The following is a 17913-nucleotide window of genomic DNA, read 5'->3' on the forward strand; positions in this document are numbered from 1 at the left end:
ATGTTTTGTTTTTATGAGTTCATATAAGTTATATTTTTATTTCAGAGCATATGAGATTTGGAAGAAGTTTGTGTTTGTGTAAAGAGTGATCATGAAAGTTGTTTTTGTCACTGCAAGCTTAAAATTGCAGAAGTATGAAACATCTTCTAATAGACCTGTTTTTCCATGTCTCGTATGTGGATTTTTGCACCCTAAGCAGATGGCTGAGTGAACTCAGTTTGAACCGGACTGAGACTTCCTCACTTCTGTGAATAGCATCCTCACTCACCTTCACTTGTGTAGAAGTGATAACGGTCAACTTCTGTTATTCAGAGAAGTTAATATCAAAACCAGACTGTGCCGTTTTGTTTAACCACAACCCTATCTGCCTGCATGTAACTAGGGGTATAACTATCTGTGTCTTAGAGTCTGACTTTGGACTCGCTCAGCCAAAGCTGTTTGACTGTGTGATTTCCCATTGCTGCAGCTCTTAATGAAACATCCTTGCTATATTCTCATCCAGTGTGTGATCCTTTGAAATTTCCACGACATGGATGACACATTATATACTGGACTTAGCAAATTACAGATTTTTACTTTCATGTGTATTTAAGAAAATTTCAGAATTTTTCTGGAAATGGGGTTTTTATTAAGCTCAACTTACATACAATGCAGTTACAGCAGTGATATCAATAATAAAGTAAGTTAACTTGTAGTGTTTATAGATTTTAAAGGAACAATTAAATAAACTTAAATCAACAAATTCCTCAAAAAATAAACATACATTAGTAAGTTGCCTATTTAAAGGGTAATTTTAAAAGCTAAGATTGTTTTGGTTGAAAGAAACACCCTGCCACTTAAGTTGTGTTTATGCATTTAATGACCAAAGACAAAGGACAGTATAAAGACCCTGAAGTGAACTGAGTCAAGTACCAAGCTACCTGAGGTCTTCTAATAGCAACTCTCCACACAAGCTCCACAGCCTCCACAGAGTCTGAAGATGTCTCCCTCTGCCAGCCTGCTGCTCCTGCTCCTGCTTGGCCTCTCACAGGCTAAGTTTCTACCAGATGATCAATCTCACCAGCAGGAAGAAAACGAAGAAGATGAAGCAGACAATAAAGCTGTTTTGCTTAAAGATGTTGACATGACCACTAAGATTCTGACAACTAACAACGGCACCAACATACTCTTGATGGAAGGAGACATTGTGGCCCCCAAAACTAGAAATGCCATTAAATGCTGGTCCAACAGCTGCTTTTGGAGGAAAGACTCATACGGCAACGTGGTGGTCCCCTACGTTGTGAGCGATGAGTATTCTGACTACGAGAAGCAGACGATTGAGAACGCTATGAGAGGCTTTGGTCAAACCTGCGTCACCTTTGTCCCCCGCACTGACGAGTATGATTACGTCAGCATTGAGAGTTTACAGGGATGCTACTCTGAACTGGGCAGAAAGGGAGGCATGCAGCAGGTCTCTATTAACAGGGATGGCTGTATGTACAGTGGAATCATCCAGCACGAGCTGGAAACTGGGGGTAAACTGGGGTAACATAATCCCAGACGATGCTTACAACTTTGACAAACAGGACACAAACAACCAGAACACTCCATACGATTATGGCTCCATCATGCACTATGGAAGAACAGCCTTCGCCATTGCGTACGGAGTGGACACCATCACACCCATCCCCAACCCCAACGTCCAGATTGGCCAAAGACAGGCTTTGTCCTACTGGGACGTCCAAAGGATCAATTTGCTGTACCAATGCTGAGAAGACCTCTCATGAGTTATCTGAAAGGAAATAGGCTACCAATGAGCTGCATGACATGGAAGGTTCTGTGATTATATAATTAAATAAGAATCAGAATTATTATTAAATGAATAAATCTGTGCTATGAATTTTTTAATCTTAATAATTATCTGAATAAAATTACAGCAAAAGTTGATGTTTTCTGTGTTTTATTTCCTACTGATTGTATTAATGTAAATCAGTTCAAGATACACCAACAAAACTCCTAATTCACTGAAATGAACACATTTGCAGCGAAATGGCTGGTTCAAAAGTTCTAAAAGAGGGGCCCAAATGTATGTTTTTACCCCAGCCAGCAAAGTCCCCATTAAATGTCACTTTAAAAACTGATTAAAATAGGCAAATAATGAAAAATCAAATATAAAAAAAATAATCAAAGTAAAATGGCAAAAATAAATAAATAAAATTGTGTTTTTCCACCTGTGATGTTATCACGTAGTGCATACTAGAATTAACCAAATTTAAAACTTTAATTGTAAAGAGGTGCAGGGTGCTGTAATATAATTCACAAATTAGTTCTCACAAGTTGACTCAGAAAAAATAACAATCCAAGTTGTTAATCAAAATGTCATCTTTGCAGAAGGATGTCCCTCTGATCATGTCTGGGTTATATCTAGATACTTCAATGACCTCTGTGGTGTAATGTGGATATTTTTAAGGATACTTTTTGGTGGACAAACATGATGAATGAATAAAGAAAACCTGCAGAATTGAAAAAAAAAAAAAAAGAAAATCAAGCATGTTACTGTGGTTTTAGAGTGTCTAAAGGGTAGGCTTTTTTAGTACTTAACCGGAAATTGACCGGAAATTCTTTCATAGGTGTCCATTATCACTTTTTAATGGACACCCTCCAGCCAATCAGAATTGAGTATTTACCCAGACCATGGTGTGTGTGGATATATATATATATATATATATTGACAAGATTGAATGTTTTTTTATGTGACAATGTTGACATGTCATTTGATGACCAGACAAATATGTGTTTTTCTGTTTTTTGGAAAAACAGGTCTATATTTAAACTTGTTTATCAAAGTGTCACTTCATTCATAAAGTTTGATTGGTGATTGGTTTATACTTTTATTATTAATTTACCATGTCTTTGTTAAAGAGCATAATAAAACTGATTTCATCATGAAAGCAGGTGTTTTTAATGTGTAGCAGTGACCTGCATCATAACTACATCTCTGCTGTTTGTAACAAAGCAAACCGTGAGAAAATTGGGAAAAATTCATGGAGTTGCAATGATTGTAGTTGGGCATACAACTTAAAAATAAATGCATTGGAGGAGCATGAGGCAACCACTAAGATGGTGGGGCCCCGGGAGGGGGGGGGGGGGTAAAGGGGAAGGATTCTAGGGGCCCATGATTGACAGGGACCCAGAAGGGCCCTCAATGCAACTGTAATACTAACAAAATTATCTAATACTCAATGATAAACTTACAATCACATTTTAGTTACAATGCATTGGTATCTGTAATGATTGTTTCTGAAAGACCAAGAAATTCAGCCCCCACATGGTGATGAGTTTGAACAGTTTATTTGGCGTTGGAAGAGTAGAGGCAGGAAGGGAGCTGGTTGACGGCAGGTGCAACAACCAGGTCCAGGAAGTGGGGCTAGGCAGAAAGTGGAGGTCGGTCCAGAAAGAGGTCAAATCCAGGTAGGCAGAGATCAGGTAAGTCCGGCAGGGGATCAGGCAGCAGGGAGTCCAAGAGTGGTAGCAAGGTCGGCAACAGAGATTACTACAGGATGTCACAGTGAAGGTAAATAACTATCTGGCAGGGAAGCAGACACTGGAGAGGGATTATATAGGGTGATGAACAGGTGAGGAGAGTGAGTGATGATGAGACCCAGGTGGAGCAGATGAGCCTGATTGTGTGAGCTGCAGGTGATGCAGGCCAGCCCTCATGACAGGTATCACTAAGTTTCTTTGTTTGAGAAACATTTATAAACACCCACCCCACCTCTATATTTCCCTAAAATAGGTCAGTCCACCTGCTCGATCATCTGCAGAGCAGCAACAGACAGACAGCAAGTGGATGGTAAGACGGCAGGATGCCTCAAAAATCGGTAAGTTTAAAAAGAAAAGAAAAAAGCTGAGATTGTAGAGAGAACAGTGGGGTCGACAGTATGTCACCCAGTTCTTTCAGAGGCGAGGTGGGTCAGTTTGTTCGTCTGATGGAACGTTGTGGAACATCACCTCTTTGTTCATACAAGCTAGCTCACTTTGCTCCCCATATTAGCTCATATTTCTGAAGAAAACTTTTATTCATTTTACTGTTGTTTCGGTCAAATCATCAAAGCAGGCAAACAATTAGCAAGCTGCTCTGCTAAAAAAAATCACGCATGTTCCGAACAGACACAAGGGCAGCCAAAGCAGATGCCTACCACCCCCCCACCTCCACACCTGAACATGTCCAGGTGGCCCCTGAGGAAGGAGAAAAAATATTATCTAATAGAAAAACAATCGTTCTGAATTAGTACTAGTGAATTAAAAATAGTTTGTATTTATTTTAGAACAATTTGAATGGTGAAAATTCTCAACTGTCACTGTAATGTTAGGTTAGGTCAGTAGTTTGGGACTCATCCTCCTGCTTTGCAGTAGGAACAGAGAACATTTCTAGTGCAGCTGACTGAGTGACTGCTATCAATCCAATCAGAGAAATATTTAAATTTTCTAGATATCAGAAGATTAGCTAGCAACAACCATACAGCATCATATGTTTTCCCCCACTAATCTAATGCTTCACCTGTGAGTCTGTAGATCTGTAGATAAATTAGACTTGCATGTGTTGCTACATGAGGGAGACAATGACGTGGAGTATTGGTAGTCAAATCAATTTCCTTTGACATTGTTAGTGAAATCAGTGAAAGCACCTTTAAAGGTCCCATATTATGCAAAATTAACTTTTTAATGGTTTTGGAACAGTCATACTGGTCCCCCCGCATGTGTAGGAGACCCGTAAGTGTGAAACTCTTTCAGGCGCTCTCTCTCCCCCCTGCTCCACCTCTAGGGAAGTAAGCGCTGAAATGAGCTTGTTTGAAAGCGTGTACGTTATGACGTCATAAGGGACAATAACCACTCCCCACAGAGCGATGGACCCGTCTACCGGCTCTCAAAGCCCGCCCTCTAAAAATCACCTAGCGCCCAGTGTTTTTCCCTCTTCGGCAACCCTCGTTAGCGGACATGGCTAAGCGACAGAAGCACTGTTCTGTTTGTGGCTGCATAAATGAACACGAAAACGTTTTTTTACTTCCATCCACTGAACCCACGAGGACTGAGTGGATTAATTTTATTTTTGGAGGAAATGTACCCGGAAAACTTCCAAAGGTTTTGCATGTCTGTGGCCAGCATTTCAAAGAGGACTGTTTCCACAACATGGGGGCATGGAAAGCAGGCTTCGCCAACCGTTTGAAGCTGAAGCCAGGTTCAATACCAACTGTCCGTGACACAGCTGGAGAGGTAAGAGCTGGCAGTTATTTTATCGTTTCGGCCTTATTAGTCTGATAGCTTGAAAATATATTAACCTGTCAATCACCTCATGACGGGCGATGCGATGGGCGGAGCCAACAGCTGAGCTGCTCCACCAGGGTTCCGCCCACCATAAACGGCACATTTCTGAAGCTGCTAAAAAGAGGGAGGTGAAGAGAAGCCGCTGCACTCAAACTGAGGGTCGATTTGTCCATACCATGGCGGAAATATTTCATTTAGATATTAATGAATGGTCTCAGATTGGGAATAAAGTGTATAATATGGGACCTTTAAGTAAAACAAAATAGTGGGAGGCCACCAGAAATATTGATTGTGATGCTATTACAAATGACATTACATCACTGGAGATACTATATAATAGAACAGCTGGATAGTGATAGTTTGTTTTTAGCTAAGATTTGATTTGTTTCTTCACAGATTATAAATGCATTTTATTTTCATGGAAGAGGTTATTGTGTATTTAAGTTTTGTAATTTAAGTAATTGATCATGAGATAATTAATTGTTTAAGTACTTAAAAAAGATAGATGGGTTTTTAAATATGAAGTATCCTTCTTGCAGCAAATAAGTGAATCTAAATGAACTTCATTGTATTTTTGCTTAATGTTGTGAAATGGGACAGCCTACCTAGCCAACAAGAATTTCCCATAGCAACAACATAGGACGTTGAATCACCTAAACCTCTGAAATTACTCATAGGAAACTTCAGTGAACATTAAAACCGACTTGCAACACCAACAGTAAAAAAAACCCACAGTTTTTATTACAAACGCGCCAAAACGGCGAATTATGACCCCATTGGCTTGCCATATTTCTGGGACACTTCTGATACTTGCTGCAGCGCACTCGGTGTAAAACAAACCATTGACTAAAATGGCAGCAAACAGCAGTGGCGGCCGCGGTGCAGCAGTAACGTGCTGCACATGCACCCAGTATAAAGGAGGGGTGAGGCTCTGCTGTTTCCCAGCCGGTACACACTTCATTAACCCCTTAAAAATCTATGAATATTTGCACCATTTAACAAAAATGTTTTTAATGTACTTGGTTTTGTAACGTTTCTACTAAAGTGTAGTTAAAAAAACACTCTTTTTTTTTAACAAAACTTTATTGAAACCTAAAAGTAGTCTTCCGAGCTCAATTGCTCATTCGCCACCAACTTGTGTGCAAGGAATTCTGGGAGGAAAGAGGCCATGAAGGATGCATCACCAGCAGCCTTCCTTTGAGGCCAAACGAAGTGTGGATTTGAAGGGTGGATTGGGAGGCTCCTTTGAATTCTGTGAATTGGGACAGTGCTTGGCGCAGCGCAATGACATATGTAGCCTACAAATCCACACTTTGAAGTGTGCTGACCATGAATTGGGACACACTTACAATATGATCAAAACTGTTACATGCCTGATTTTTTTCTCATGTGTGAACAGATAAAAAATCTCATAAGATTAAAAAAATCCTTGTGTGTGTACCAGGTCTAAGGGGTTAAGATTGATTAAAGGCTATCATTTTGATATATGCACAGTTCACGGGACAGTTCATGAGTTAAAAGAAGTTAAAATAGACCATTGTATCTGTTCAGAAATGAACACTGCTTTATTCACCTTGTGCATTCCTATCGTGCACTCTCACTGCGGGTCCCTTTAAGATTCTGTGTTCACAGTTTCATCCAATGCCTGTGCATAGGTTCATGAGGGGGCCTGCAGGGGTTGCACATGAACAGCGGATGGATTCACTGATCATCCAATCACAAGCCTGCATTCCCGTCACAGTGAATCAGCCTGCAGACCTAAGGGCTCCTCTGATGCTGTTCGTTCAGTATTATGAACAGTTTTTGTTCCATAATAATGCCTCAAGCTATTAATAAGTTCCCTTGTGTGCCTTCATGCGTCCAATGAACGTAAGTTTCACGATTTAATGTGAACATGTTGCTCTGAGGTCGGACTGTATATAGTTAGCTGCAGGCTAATGATTAGCATCCCTTACTTGTGTATGGCATTCCACTCGGTTGTTAGCGTAGCTGCGAGAGCTATCTGTTCTGTTTCATAGAAATATTTAAGTCAGTTCAGAAATAATATTATATGCTTATATTTGGTTTAATTGCAGTTAAATGTAGGTGAAGTACATACTACGTCTGTTCACCGTGTATTGTGCACTGGACATTTGTGCCATTCGTGGCCAGTGTGTTAGTCGCAGCTGCTTATTATGTATGTTCGTATTCTGGAGCATACTAGTCCTTGACCTGCACTCGTTAGAGTTACGTTCATGCACCTTATTTCCTTATTTACTGTGGGTCATTGATTGGTGATTATTTTATTTCTTTGTATTATAATTTAATTCAGTTTGTTATTCCTGTGAAGTTATTTGCACAACTGATTAGTTATTTTAGACTGATTAGTTATTTCTCATTAGTGGTTTATTTCTCTTGCAGATAATGCTGCACGATTTATCTCCAGTTATTTATTTGTGCAAAGACAATTAATGTACATTTATTCTTTTTATTTCATTTGTACAGATACCATGATTGGCAATATATGTTCAATAAATAACATTAAGATCCATTCTCCGACATCAATCAAGTCCTTACCCGACTACCTGTAGTGATTACTGATATCTGGACCAGTCCATCAATACAGTCCTTTCTGCTCATCACCCCTAATCACCATCAACAAAACAGTATCCAAAAGTTATGGGAAAAATTCTCTATCGCTATACTGTTATTCTGTGAATTTGTTGTACAGAGCCACCACTAGAGGGCGCAGACTGTTCAGAGGTACTTTTAACCCACAGGAGTCAGACCTCTGGCAGAATAAATTCTGCTGCCAGTTGATCACAAGGTCTTGTCTGATTTATATTAAAAGGTGGGTTATATTTGTAAAATATGAGTTTGTTTACGACAAAAGAACTTATAAGAGTGATGTAAACATACATATATGATTTAAGATGTTATAGAAGTGAGTAACTAGTCAAAATGATTAATATGTCCAATGTTATGCAACATTAAGGTTGTCAACTTTATGCTTATAGTTTGGGTAACTAACAGCAGAGCATGTAAGCAAATATGACACAGTTGATGAGTTATGTTTAATTAACTAAAGAGCTGTTGTACTTATTTTCTACATGGTTAAATGTGTGGTGCTTGTTAACAAGCCTGATGAAAAGTTATCACTGCAGCTAATGGTGTTTCACTAAAATATATATTGAAGCTTATGTGAATGTACTATTATGAGCTTTAGGAAATTATGTTGACGTGTAGTTCCATTGTTGTATGCTGTGCAAATGGTAAATCTGTTGTTGCAGATATAAAGTTATACTGAGTAAATGCATAGATATAGTTTCTGTTATTGGTTAATGCATCTTTATGGAAACTAAATGAAAATGCCATTTTGGATATTTAGGCCTGAGCACCGAAGGCCTACTGTATCTTCTCCGTTTTTTCCTTATTGTTCTTCTCAAAACTCCAATGCATTTTTAAGGAACTGAACATGCTCGAAAACTCACCAAATTTTGTCTACCCCCTCAAAGGAATGTGAAAATTTACATATGGTGGGGTGCTTGGGACTGTTCGGACAAAATTGAACAACAGCGCCACCTATTTCCGATGTCGGTGTTTTACTCACGTTGCATTTTATCTATCTCCTCCTAGAGATTTTATCGTACTGCCATCAAAAATGCTCAGGATGTTCAGAAGGCATGTGTGATGAAAAGTTATCTAAAACTTTCTCAAAGGAATAAGGGCATAGCGGGGGGAAGGGGCCTGAAAGTTTGATGTCTCGCCATGAAAAATGAAATTCATATAACTCCTACTTAAAACAACATATCTGAATCAAAATGCCCATGTATGATACCAGTCCCATCCTGAATATATCTACATGTCAATATTTGGATTATGAATTGGCCACACCCTCTCGCAACAGGAAGTCGTGTTTTTTACTCGAAAACCTACTTCTCTATGATTTTGGACACCACTAGGTCCAAACTGGGTCAGAGAGCAAAACACACATTGATGATGCTATCCGGTAAAAACCGTTGCTTTACACTGCAGGGCAAGATCGTGGCGCCATGGCAAACTTCGATAAAACGCCCTGACATCATAAATCAATATAAATCCCTCAATTCTCATTCAATCACCATCAACCTTACAGGGATTAATCAGGGTCTGGCCCAGAACAGATCTATATGAACATTTTTGGTCTAGGCCTAATCCCTGCCCATTTTTAACAGGAAGTGCTTTTTTTCAAACGCCAGGGTCCTTCTCCTCAGGAATGAACCTAACACACTTGAAAGTGCTTCACAACAGGTCAAACCCTTTCATGATACCACAATAAAAAAAAAAACTCAAGCTCCTTAGGGTTCCAAATGTAACCATGGCGAATATTGGTCCGACGCCATGAAACAGGAAGTCCTTGTAACTGACCCATTGTACCGTCTATCTCTACCAAACTCGGCAGGGACGATGGGGGTGAGGCCTGGACTAAGCCAAATTGACATATGTTGGAATAGCTGCAATATGGCTCTATAACGCCCCCATACAATCTTTTAATCGATCAGCCCCACCCCACTACATTGGCTAGTATGTCACATGTTCAACTAGAGCCTGAAACTGGGGAGAGTTTCACAGCTGTGGACAGGATTTGACAAAATCATATCGTATAATAATACAATTTAATTGTCGTCTCGTCTTTGAACTAAAATATCCATAGATTTTAGCCCAGTTTTTATTTGGCAAACTACATTTTCATCTCGTCTTTATTAGTCCACGGAAATGCATTCTGATTTAGTCCCAGTTATTGTTTATTAATGGGGGATTTAGTCTCGTCTAGTCTAGTTTTTGTCTGGTGAAAAATGTGCATTAACGAAAATATTTTCATTTATACCGATTGAGAGGCTGGTTCTTGCCCATCTCCGGCTTATAGTGAGCCAATCAATGGACCGGCTACAGTTTTCCTATCAGCCTGGTATTGGAGTGGATGACCCAGTCATCTACCTCCTACAGAGATCCATCTCTCACCTGGAAAAGGCTGGGAGCACTGTGAGAATCATGTTTTTTTTATTTTTCCAGTGTCTTCAACACCATACAGCCCACGCTTCTTACCTCCATCTCTGTTATGGTTGCTGCTCTACTGTGCAGCTCTGCAATCAAGGTCATCTGCTGCACCTGCCCTGATTGCTCACTCTCCTCACCTGGTCCATGCCCTACTTAAACACTCTCCAGTCTCTGTTTCCCTGCCAGATGGTCAGCAATATTAACCTTGTTGTGATCCAGCGATTTTCTTGCGTTTCAGACCTCCTGTTATCGACCCTGTCACAACCTTGGATTTCTCTTGCCTGACCCACTCCGGATTTGTTCTTGACAATTGCCTATCTGGATATTGACCTCTGCTTGGAACGACCACAGAGATTTGCTTGCCCCCCTTGACAAGTAGCCTGATTCTGCCTTTTTGTGATTGAACATTGCCTGCCCTTCACTACGCCTTTTGGATTAGTGGATCCATAATTAATGTCTGGAGTCGTTTCAGGATTCTTCAACACGCAGCCTCTCAGGATTTCCAGACAACATCTGGGGAGAATGGTTTCTCCCCACCATTCTCCGGGTTTCAAAAAACCATACTCTGTTCAAACCTTTACCCTCTGTGTGTGGCTGGATTTCTGGGTCTTCAGGAGCGAATCATTACAATCTCACAACATTGATCCTGGACTACCTCACTGACAAACCACAGTATGTGAGGACAAGAGACTGGAGTCTGACAGGGTTGTCTGCAGCACGGCTGCCCCGCAGGGAACAGTTCTGGTTCCCTTCCTCTTCACCATCTACACTGCAGACTTTACACACAATTCAGCAAACTGCCACCTACACAAGTTCTCAGATGACTCTGCAGTGGTTGGCCTCATCGCAGAGACAGAGAGTACAGAGAACTGATCCAGGGTTTTGTGTGCTGGTGCCATCCAAGAGTTGGTGGTGGATTTCCGCAGGTGTAAACACTCTCATCAAGCACCTGTGAACATCCAGGGAATAGACATCGAGAGAGTGATGTGTTACAAGTACCTGGGTGTTCCCCTGAACAACAAACTGGACTGGACAGACAACACTAATGCCCTGTACAAGAAAGGACAAAGTGGGCTGTCTCCTAAGGAGACTCAGGTCTTTTGGAATGCTGGGGACACTGCGGTTGCTTTAAAGCTAAGGCATACTGTTAGCTGTCTAAATGCCCCGAATTATGCCGAATTTCAAGATTAAATAACATCCAAACAGATGAGTTAGAAAAAGATTCACCCCTCTCACAGTTGTCATGAAGGTAAACTTGACCTATTAATCTTAAAATGGATATTTATACCAGGCTTTTAAACATGTTTATTTCTGCTGTGAAGTTGGTCTTTTTAACATGGGAGTCTATGGGGATTTGCTTTGTTTTGGAATCAGCCCCTAGCGGATGAGGGGGAACAGCAATTTTTTGCACTTTTGCATAGGCTTCACATTTTACCGCCTGAGGCTGCCACTTAGCTGTTACGCTGACCTGTGAACAGCTCCAGCAGGCTCTGGAAAGCTGTGGGGATTCGCAGCAGATTGTGGCAGCTGCAGGAAGTGTTGCTGTAAGTGTGGGGTTTTTAAAAATGTCTCATGACTTAGAGACGGCTCTAAATCTACAAATTTCATCAACAGTATCTGTAGTTTTCATCACAATTAAGAAATACTGTATTGTTCACACCTCAAACATATTTTTGGTGCATTACCCCTTTAAAGAGAAGGGGCTTCGCATCCAGACACTTTACCCAGCAAAGCTAAGGGTGTTTTACGATACTGGCTCAGTGATCTACAGTAGTTCAAAAGAAACAATGAAGGATCTAGAGAGGCATTGTTATACTATGCAGATTTGAGGATTAGAGATACAGCAGAGTTGCCCTATATCATTGAATCTGAGGTGAGACAAAAGGAGATTTTCCTTCTTACATAAGGACAAACTATTAAAATTGGGAGAATGTTTGTTTGTAGGGCACTGCTGGGACTCTGAACTGTTAGACTGTGGACAGCCGTGTGAATGTTGTGGCCTTACAGGTATTTGTTGAGACACAGTGAGATACGAACATTTTACAAAATTAGAATTTGAAATGTCCTATAAGCAATACACAACAGTCACCTTGAATGTTAACGGGTTGCATAATGTCACTAACAGTTGCTAAATGAAAAGAGAAAAACAAGATATATTTAGCAAGAAACACAATTAAGTGATCTTGAACGCAAGATATAAAGTAATTTGGATTTAAAAATACATATTTTTCCCTCTTATGAAAAAGGAAAGGCCAGAGGAGTGTCAATATTAATTTCAATGTAAACAAAATAATAAGGATGGACGTCATTTGGTAAAAGGCTTTACTGATAACGAAGTTACACTGGACAATGTTTACCGACCACAAAGAAATGATAAAAATCTTATTAAGAAAGTGTTTGATTTAATATCATGGAGTACAAAAGGGGTGTTGATATATGGAGGTGTATTCATGTAAACCCTATTTTGGATTCATCTAAAGGGGAAAAGAGATTGAATCCCAAAACAATTTTTGTTAAAAAAAATGGTTAATGAGATAGGTATAATGGACGTGTGGTGTGAGCTACATCCATCAGACAAAAACTTTACAATTTTTCACATTCACAACATTCACAAGTGTTGAGGCAAAAAGTTACTCTGTCAAGGATTGAGGAGTCTGGTTCTGAAGTGAAAAGTGATTACAAGTTTATTGAACACAGAATTAGAATACAAAGAATAGAAAGAATAGAATTGCAATCCGAGAGACTGTTCAGAGGTCTGACAGCACAGAGATCTGAAGAGAATCTGATAAGAGACACACATGCAGCACCTTTTAAGCAGAATGATCACGTCACAGCACATCATATATCTTGTAAGATAAAAACAAAGAGACTGTCTGTTCCTCACACAGGATTAGACACTTATTGAGCACATAAACAACCCCAGTGACATTAAGGCAGGATGCCCTGCTGGGTCATCCTGAGGCGTCTGGCTGGTATCAGATAAGTCACACAGGTCAGAGTGAACTGTTCTAAAGAATGCATCCACTTTTACGATAGCAACAGGCTACTCAGTATTAAACACAATTACCAAGAACGCAAACAATCTGTTTACCCTAAGAGTGATCAGTAGACACAATATAGTAAAGGGAATAATATGAAATTTCCACAACACAAGAATTTATTATTTTTTAATGTTTAGATATGATCGACATAGGATAGTGAAATGTGATATTGGGGTGAAAGATATTTCTGACCACCCAGGGGTATATCTTAAGCTGCACTTAAATACCAAATCTAAAGAGACACTATGGAGATTTAATGGTAGTTTTTTAATTATTCTAATTGTCAATAATATGTAAAAAAAAAAAAAGTTAAAAGAATATGTGACTTTCAGTAAGAATGGAACCGTATCTCTTAAGATAGCTGTAAAGGTTGTTTTAAGAGGAAGATTAATAAATTGGGCAGTACAGAAGAAAAAAGGAGAGAGAAAAGCAAATCCAGGGTCTGATTGAGAGTAAAATGTTTAGAAATGGTCTATGTTGAATAAAATAATGCAAACATATTAAAAACAGATTTGAGATACAAAACAAACTTTGAATGCAATATATGAAATACAGTAGGAAAGAAAGGCAAACATAATTAAACAGAATTTTTATGAAAATGGTCCTAAATCATAAAAGCTATTGGCATAGAAAATACGTAAGCAACAGGCAGAGACAACTATTTATGAAATAAGAAATACTAAGACAAATTGGAGGCATTATAAATTGGAAGAGATTCAACATATATTTGAAGCATATTATTAGCAGTTATATTTTCCAGTCTATAGCAGCTGAACTGCCAATAGTGACAAAATGTTTAATATTTTTAATAATATTTTTAAATAGAATTGCTGCAGAAAAAAATACTGTTAGCCAAAATAACAGAGGATGAAATAGACCAAGCTATCTCAAGATTAAACGCTAATAAAATGGTAGGAGCAGATGGTTACCCGGCTGAATGGTATAAAACTTTTAGAGAAATATTAATACCACTTCTTAGTGGCTTTTTTAAAATAGATTCTTGAAGGTGGCGAAACCCCACTGTCCTGGAGACAAGCAGCAATTTCAATTATCCCTAAACCAGGCAAGGTTAAGACTGAATGTAGCTGATATAGGCCAATTTCAGTTTTAAACTAAGATTATGTAAGGGATAATGCCCAACGAGGTGTCCATTATCGTAAATTAATGGACGACGCGGAAGCATGAGGTGTCCGACGTGAAACGGAGGATGGTTGCAACATTGTGTTTCAAACAGTCGAAGTCCACAGATCGTTTCCTACACCGTTCAATAAGCCTATGGGCTGCTTTCACAGCAATGCGCCGTCACAGACATGATCTGGCGTGTCTCCAGCCTGGCGTCAGATTTTTTGTTGCCATGGTTACATAATAGCGTTTAGTCAGCGCAATAATTTACAACAATAGGTCTATTTGACCGTAATTTCTTTTATAGGTGTCCATTATCACTTTTTAATGGACATCCTACAGCCAGTCAGAATCGAGTATTCACCCAGTCCATGGTATAAAGACTATTATTTTTTTCTATTATGGACAAAAGATTGGAAAAGATTAACCCAGAGCTTGTAGATTTAGATCAGACATGCTTTGTGAAAAATAGGCAGATACAGAATAATACAGAATTTTTCATTTAATTAAATATGTAAGAGGAAACAATTTTGACTCAGTAATTAGTCTCGATGTGGAAAAGGCCTTTGATTGTGTTTGATGGGATTTCTTTACCTGGTTTTACAACTGTTTGGTTTTGACAGTCAGTTTATTAAATGTTTAGGCTCTCTAAATTCCTTTCCCACAGCTAGAATAAAAATTAAATTGGGATTTAACAAAATCAATACCCCAGCAGAAGGGTTGTAGATAAGGGTTCCCACTCAGCCCAACATTATTAGCTCTTTTATAGAGCCTGTAGCACAAGCTATTAGAGAAGACCACAATATAAACAGACTGTAAAATGTGCTTATATTCAGACAACATTCTTCTGACGTTACCAATCCAAATAGAAGCTTGCTCAAACTGTTAGCCTTATTAGTAGAGTTTAGGTCATATAGTGGCTAAACTGAACTTGTATAAGACCCAAATTTTATCATTTAATTATGAACCATCACAAGATGTTTGTAAAGTGTCCAAATTTAAATGGAAAGAAAAAGCATTTAACCACAATTTATGAACTAAACTCTGTCCCTATAACGATGGAATTGAAATCAGATCTAAACAGATGGTCGCTACTTCCCAATGAATATGTATAATCAGATCAATTTAATTAAGATTAATATATTATCCAGATTACTTTTGATTTTCAATTATTACCTGTGGCGGTACAAAGAAACAGTGTAGTGACTGGAATAGAAGAATGTAATCTTTTATTTGGAGAACTGTATAGTAATTTGAGAAAAAAGGAGTTTGGTAAACTCCATTTGTTTTTATCCTTGTTGGCACAGTTTATGTTTTTTTTAATAATGCTTTTTCTTTGTTGATGTAGTGTATGTTGCAGTTTTTAAAAAAAATAAATTATACATACAAACACACACACACACGCACGCACGCATGCAAGCACACACACACACACACATATACATATATCATCACAGGTGGAAAACATAATTATATTTATTTATTTTTGGCATTTTACTTTGATAATTTTTCTTTATATCTGACTTTTTAATATTTGCCTATTATAACCTGTTTTTAAATTACATTTACTGGGGACTTTTTTTGTAGGGGTAAAAACACATATTTGGTCCCCTTTAGACCATCTTAGAACATCTGAACCAGCCATCTTGTGAATAAGGAGTTTTGTTGGTGTATGTTTGAACTGATTTTCATTGATAAAATCAGTCAGAAATAAAATACGGAAAACATCAACTTTTGCTGTAATTTTATTCAGATAATTATTAAGATTAAAAATTTCATATCACAGATTTATTCATTTAATTATAATTCTGATTCTTATTTAATTATATAATCACAGAACCTTCCATGTCATGCAGCTCATTGGTAGCCCATTTCCTAACAGGTAACAGAGAGGTGTTCTCAGCATTGGTAGAGCATATTGATCCTTTGGACGTCCCAGTAGGACAAAGCCTGTCTTTGGCCAATCTGGACGTTGGGGTTGGGGATGGGTGTGATGGTGTCCACTCCGTACGCAATGGCGAAGGCTGTTCTTCCATAGTGCATGATGGAGCCATAATCGTATGGAGTGTTCTGGTTGTTTGTGTCCTGTTTGTAGAAATTGTAGGCATTGGATGACTCTATGTTACCCCAGTTTATTACGACGTAGTTGTCTCGGTCGCTCCTGGTCTGCTCGTGCTGGAAGCCCAAAGCGTGGTTGAGCTCATGCTGGATGATTCCACTGTACATACAGCCCCCCCTGTTGATAGAAAGCTGCTGTCTGCCTCCCTTTCTGCCCAGTTCAGAGTAGCATCCCTGTAAACTCTCAATGCTGATGTAGTCATACTCATTTGTGCGGGGCACAAAAACGACGCAGGTACGACTGAAGCCTCTCATAGCGTTCTCGATTGTCTGCTTCTCGTAGGGAGGGTACTGATTGCTCACCACATAGGGAACTACCACTCTGCCGTTGGAGGCTTTTCTCCACAGGCAGCTGTTGGACCAGCACTTCATGGCATTTCTGGTTGTGGGGGCCACAATGTCTCCTTCCATCAGAGGTATGTCCGTGCCGTTGTTAGTTATCAGAATCTTAGTGGTCATGTCAACATCATTAAGCAAAACAGCATTATTGTCTGCTTCATCTTCTTCGTTTTCTTCCTGCTGGTGAGATTGATCATCTGGTAGAAACTTAGCCTGTGAGAGGCCAAGCAGGAGCAGGAGCAGCAGGCTGGCAGAGGGAGACATCTTCAGACTCTGTGGAGGCTGTGGAGCTTGTGTGGAGAGTTGCTGTTAGAAGACCCCAGGTAGCTTGGTACTTGACTCAGTTCACTTCAGGGTCTTTATACTGTCCTGTGCAGGTGTGTCCACAGGAGGATTATGGGTTTGGGTCCTCTCTGCTAGGCCCAAAATAAACCCTGAAGGGCAGACTACACAGACAAACCTACTTTTTCAACATTGCTTGTTGTCTTTGGTCATTAAATGCATAAACACAACTTAAGTGGCAGGGTGTTTCTTGGCTTTCAACCATGAAAATCTTTAAAATTAAATAGGCAACTTACTAATGTATGTTTAATTTGTAACCTTTGTACTTTCTGTTCTTCTTTTTTTTTTTTTTTTTTTTTTTGAGGAATTTGTTGATTTTTTTAAGTTTTCTTTAACCGTTCCTTTAAGATCAATAAACACTACAAAATGAAATTATTGTTATCATTGATATCACTGCTGTAACTGCATTGTATGAAAGTTGAGCTTAATAAAAACCCCATTTCTAGAAAAATTCTGAAATTTTCTTTAGTACACATGAAAGTAAAAATCTGTAATTTTCTAAGTCCAGTATATAATGTGTCATCCATGGAGAATGATTCACTACCAGTCGAGATGCTGGTTTTTTTCATCTTTCACCAATGACAGTACAGTGTTTGTGTACTTCTGACCTTTATTTGGAAATTGCTGGACA

General features: G+C 39.0%; 1 protein-coding gene and 1 pseudogene across 1 annotated transcript; one reads left to right on the forward strand and one right to left on the reverse strand.

The window, feature by feature from the left end:
- Window positions 1-974: 974 nt before the first annotated feature.
- LOC121642287 lies at window positions 975-1768 on the forward strand (annotated as a pseudogene).
- Window positions 1769-16382: 14614 nt separating this feature from the next.
- Window positions 16383-17209, reverse strand: LOC121642281 (high choriolytic enzyme 1-like). The gene has a single exon (XM_041988917.1). It carries the CDS (start codon window positions 17202-17204, stop codon window positions 16383-16385), a length of 822 nt encoding a protein of 273 aa, XP_041844851.1. The 5' UTR covers window positions 17205-17209.
- Window positions 17210-17913: the final 704 nt, after the last annotated feature.

The sequence above is a fragment of the Melanotaenia boesemani genome, chromosome 1 (assembly GCF_017639745.1).
Source record: "Melanotaenia boesemani isolate fMelBoe1 chromosome 1, fMelBoe1.pri, whole genome shotgun sequence".
Taxonomy (NCBI): domain Eukaryota; kingdom Metazoa; phylum Chordata; class Actinopteri; order Atheriniformes; family Melanotaeniidae; genus Melanotaenia; species Melanotaenia boesemani.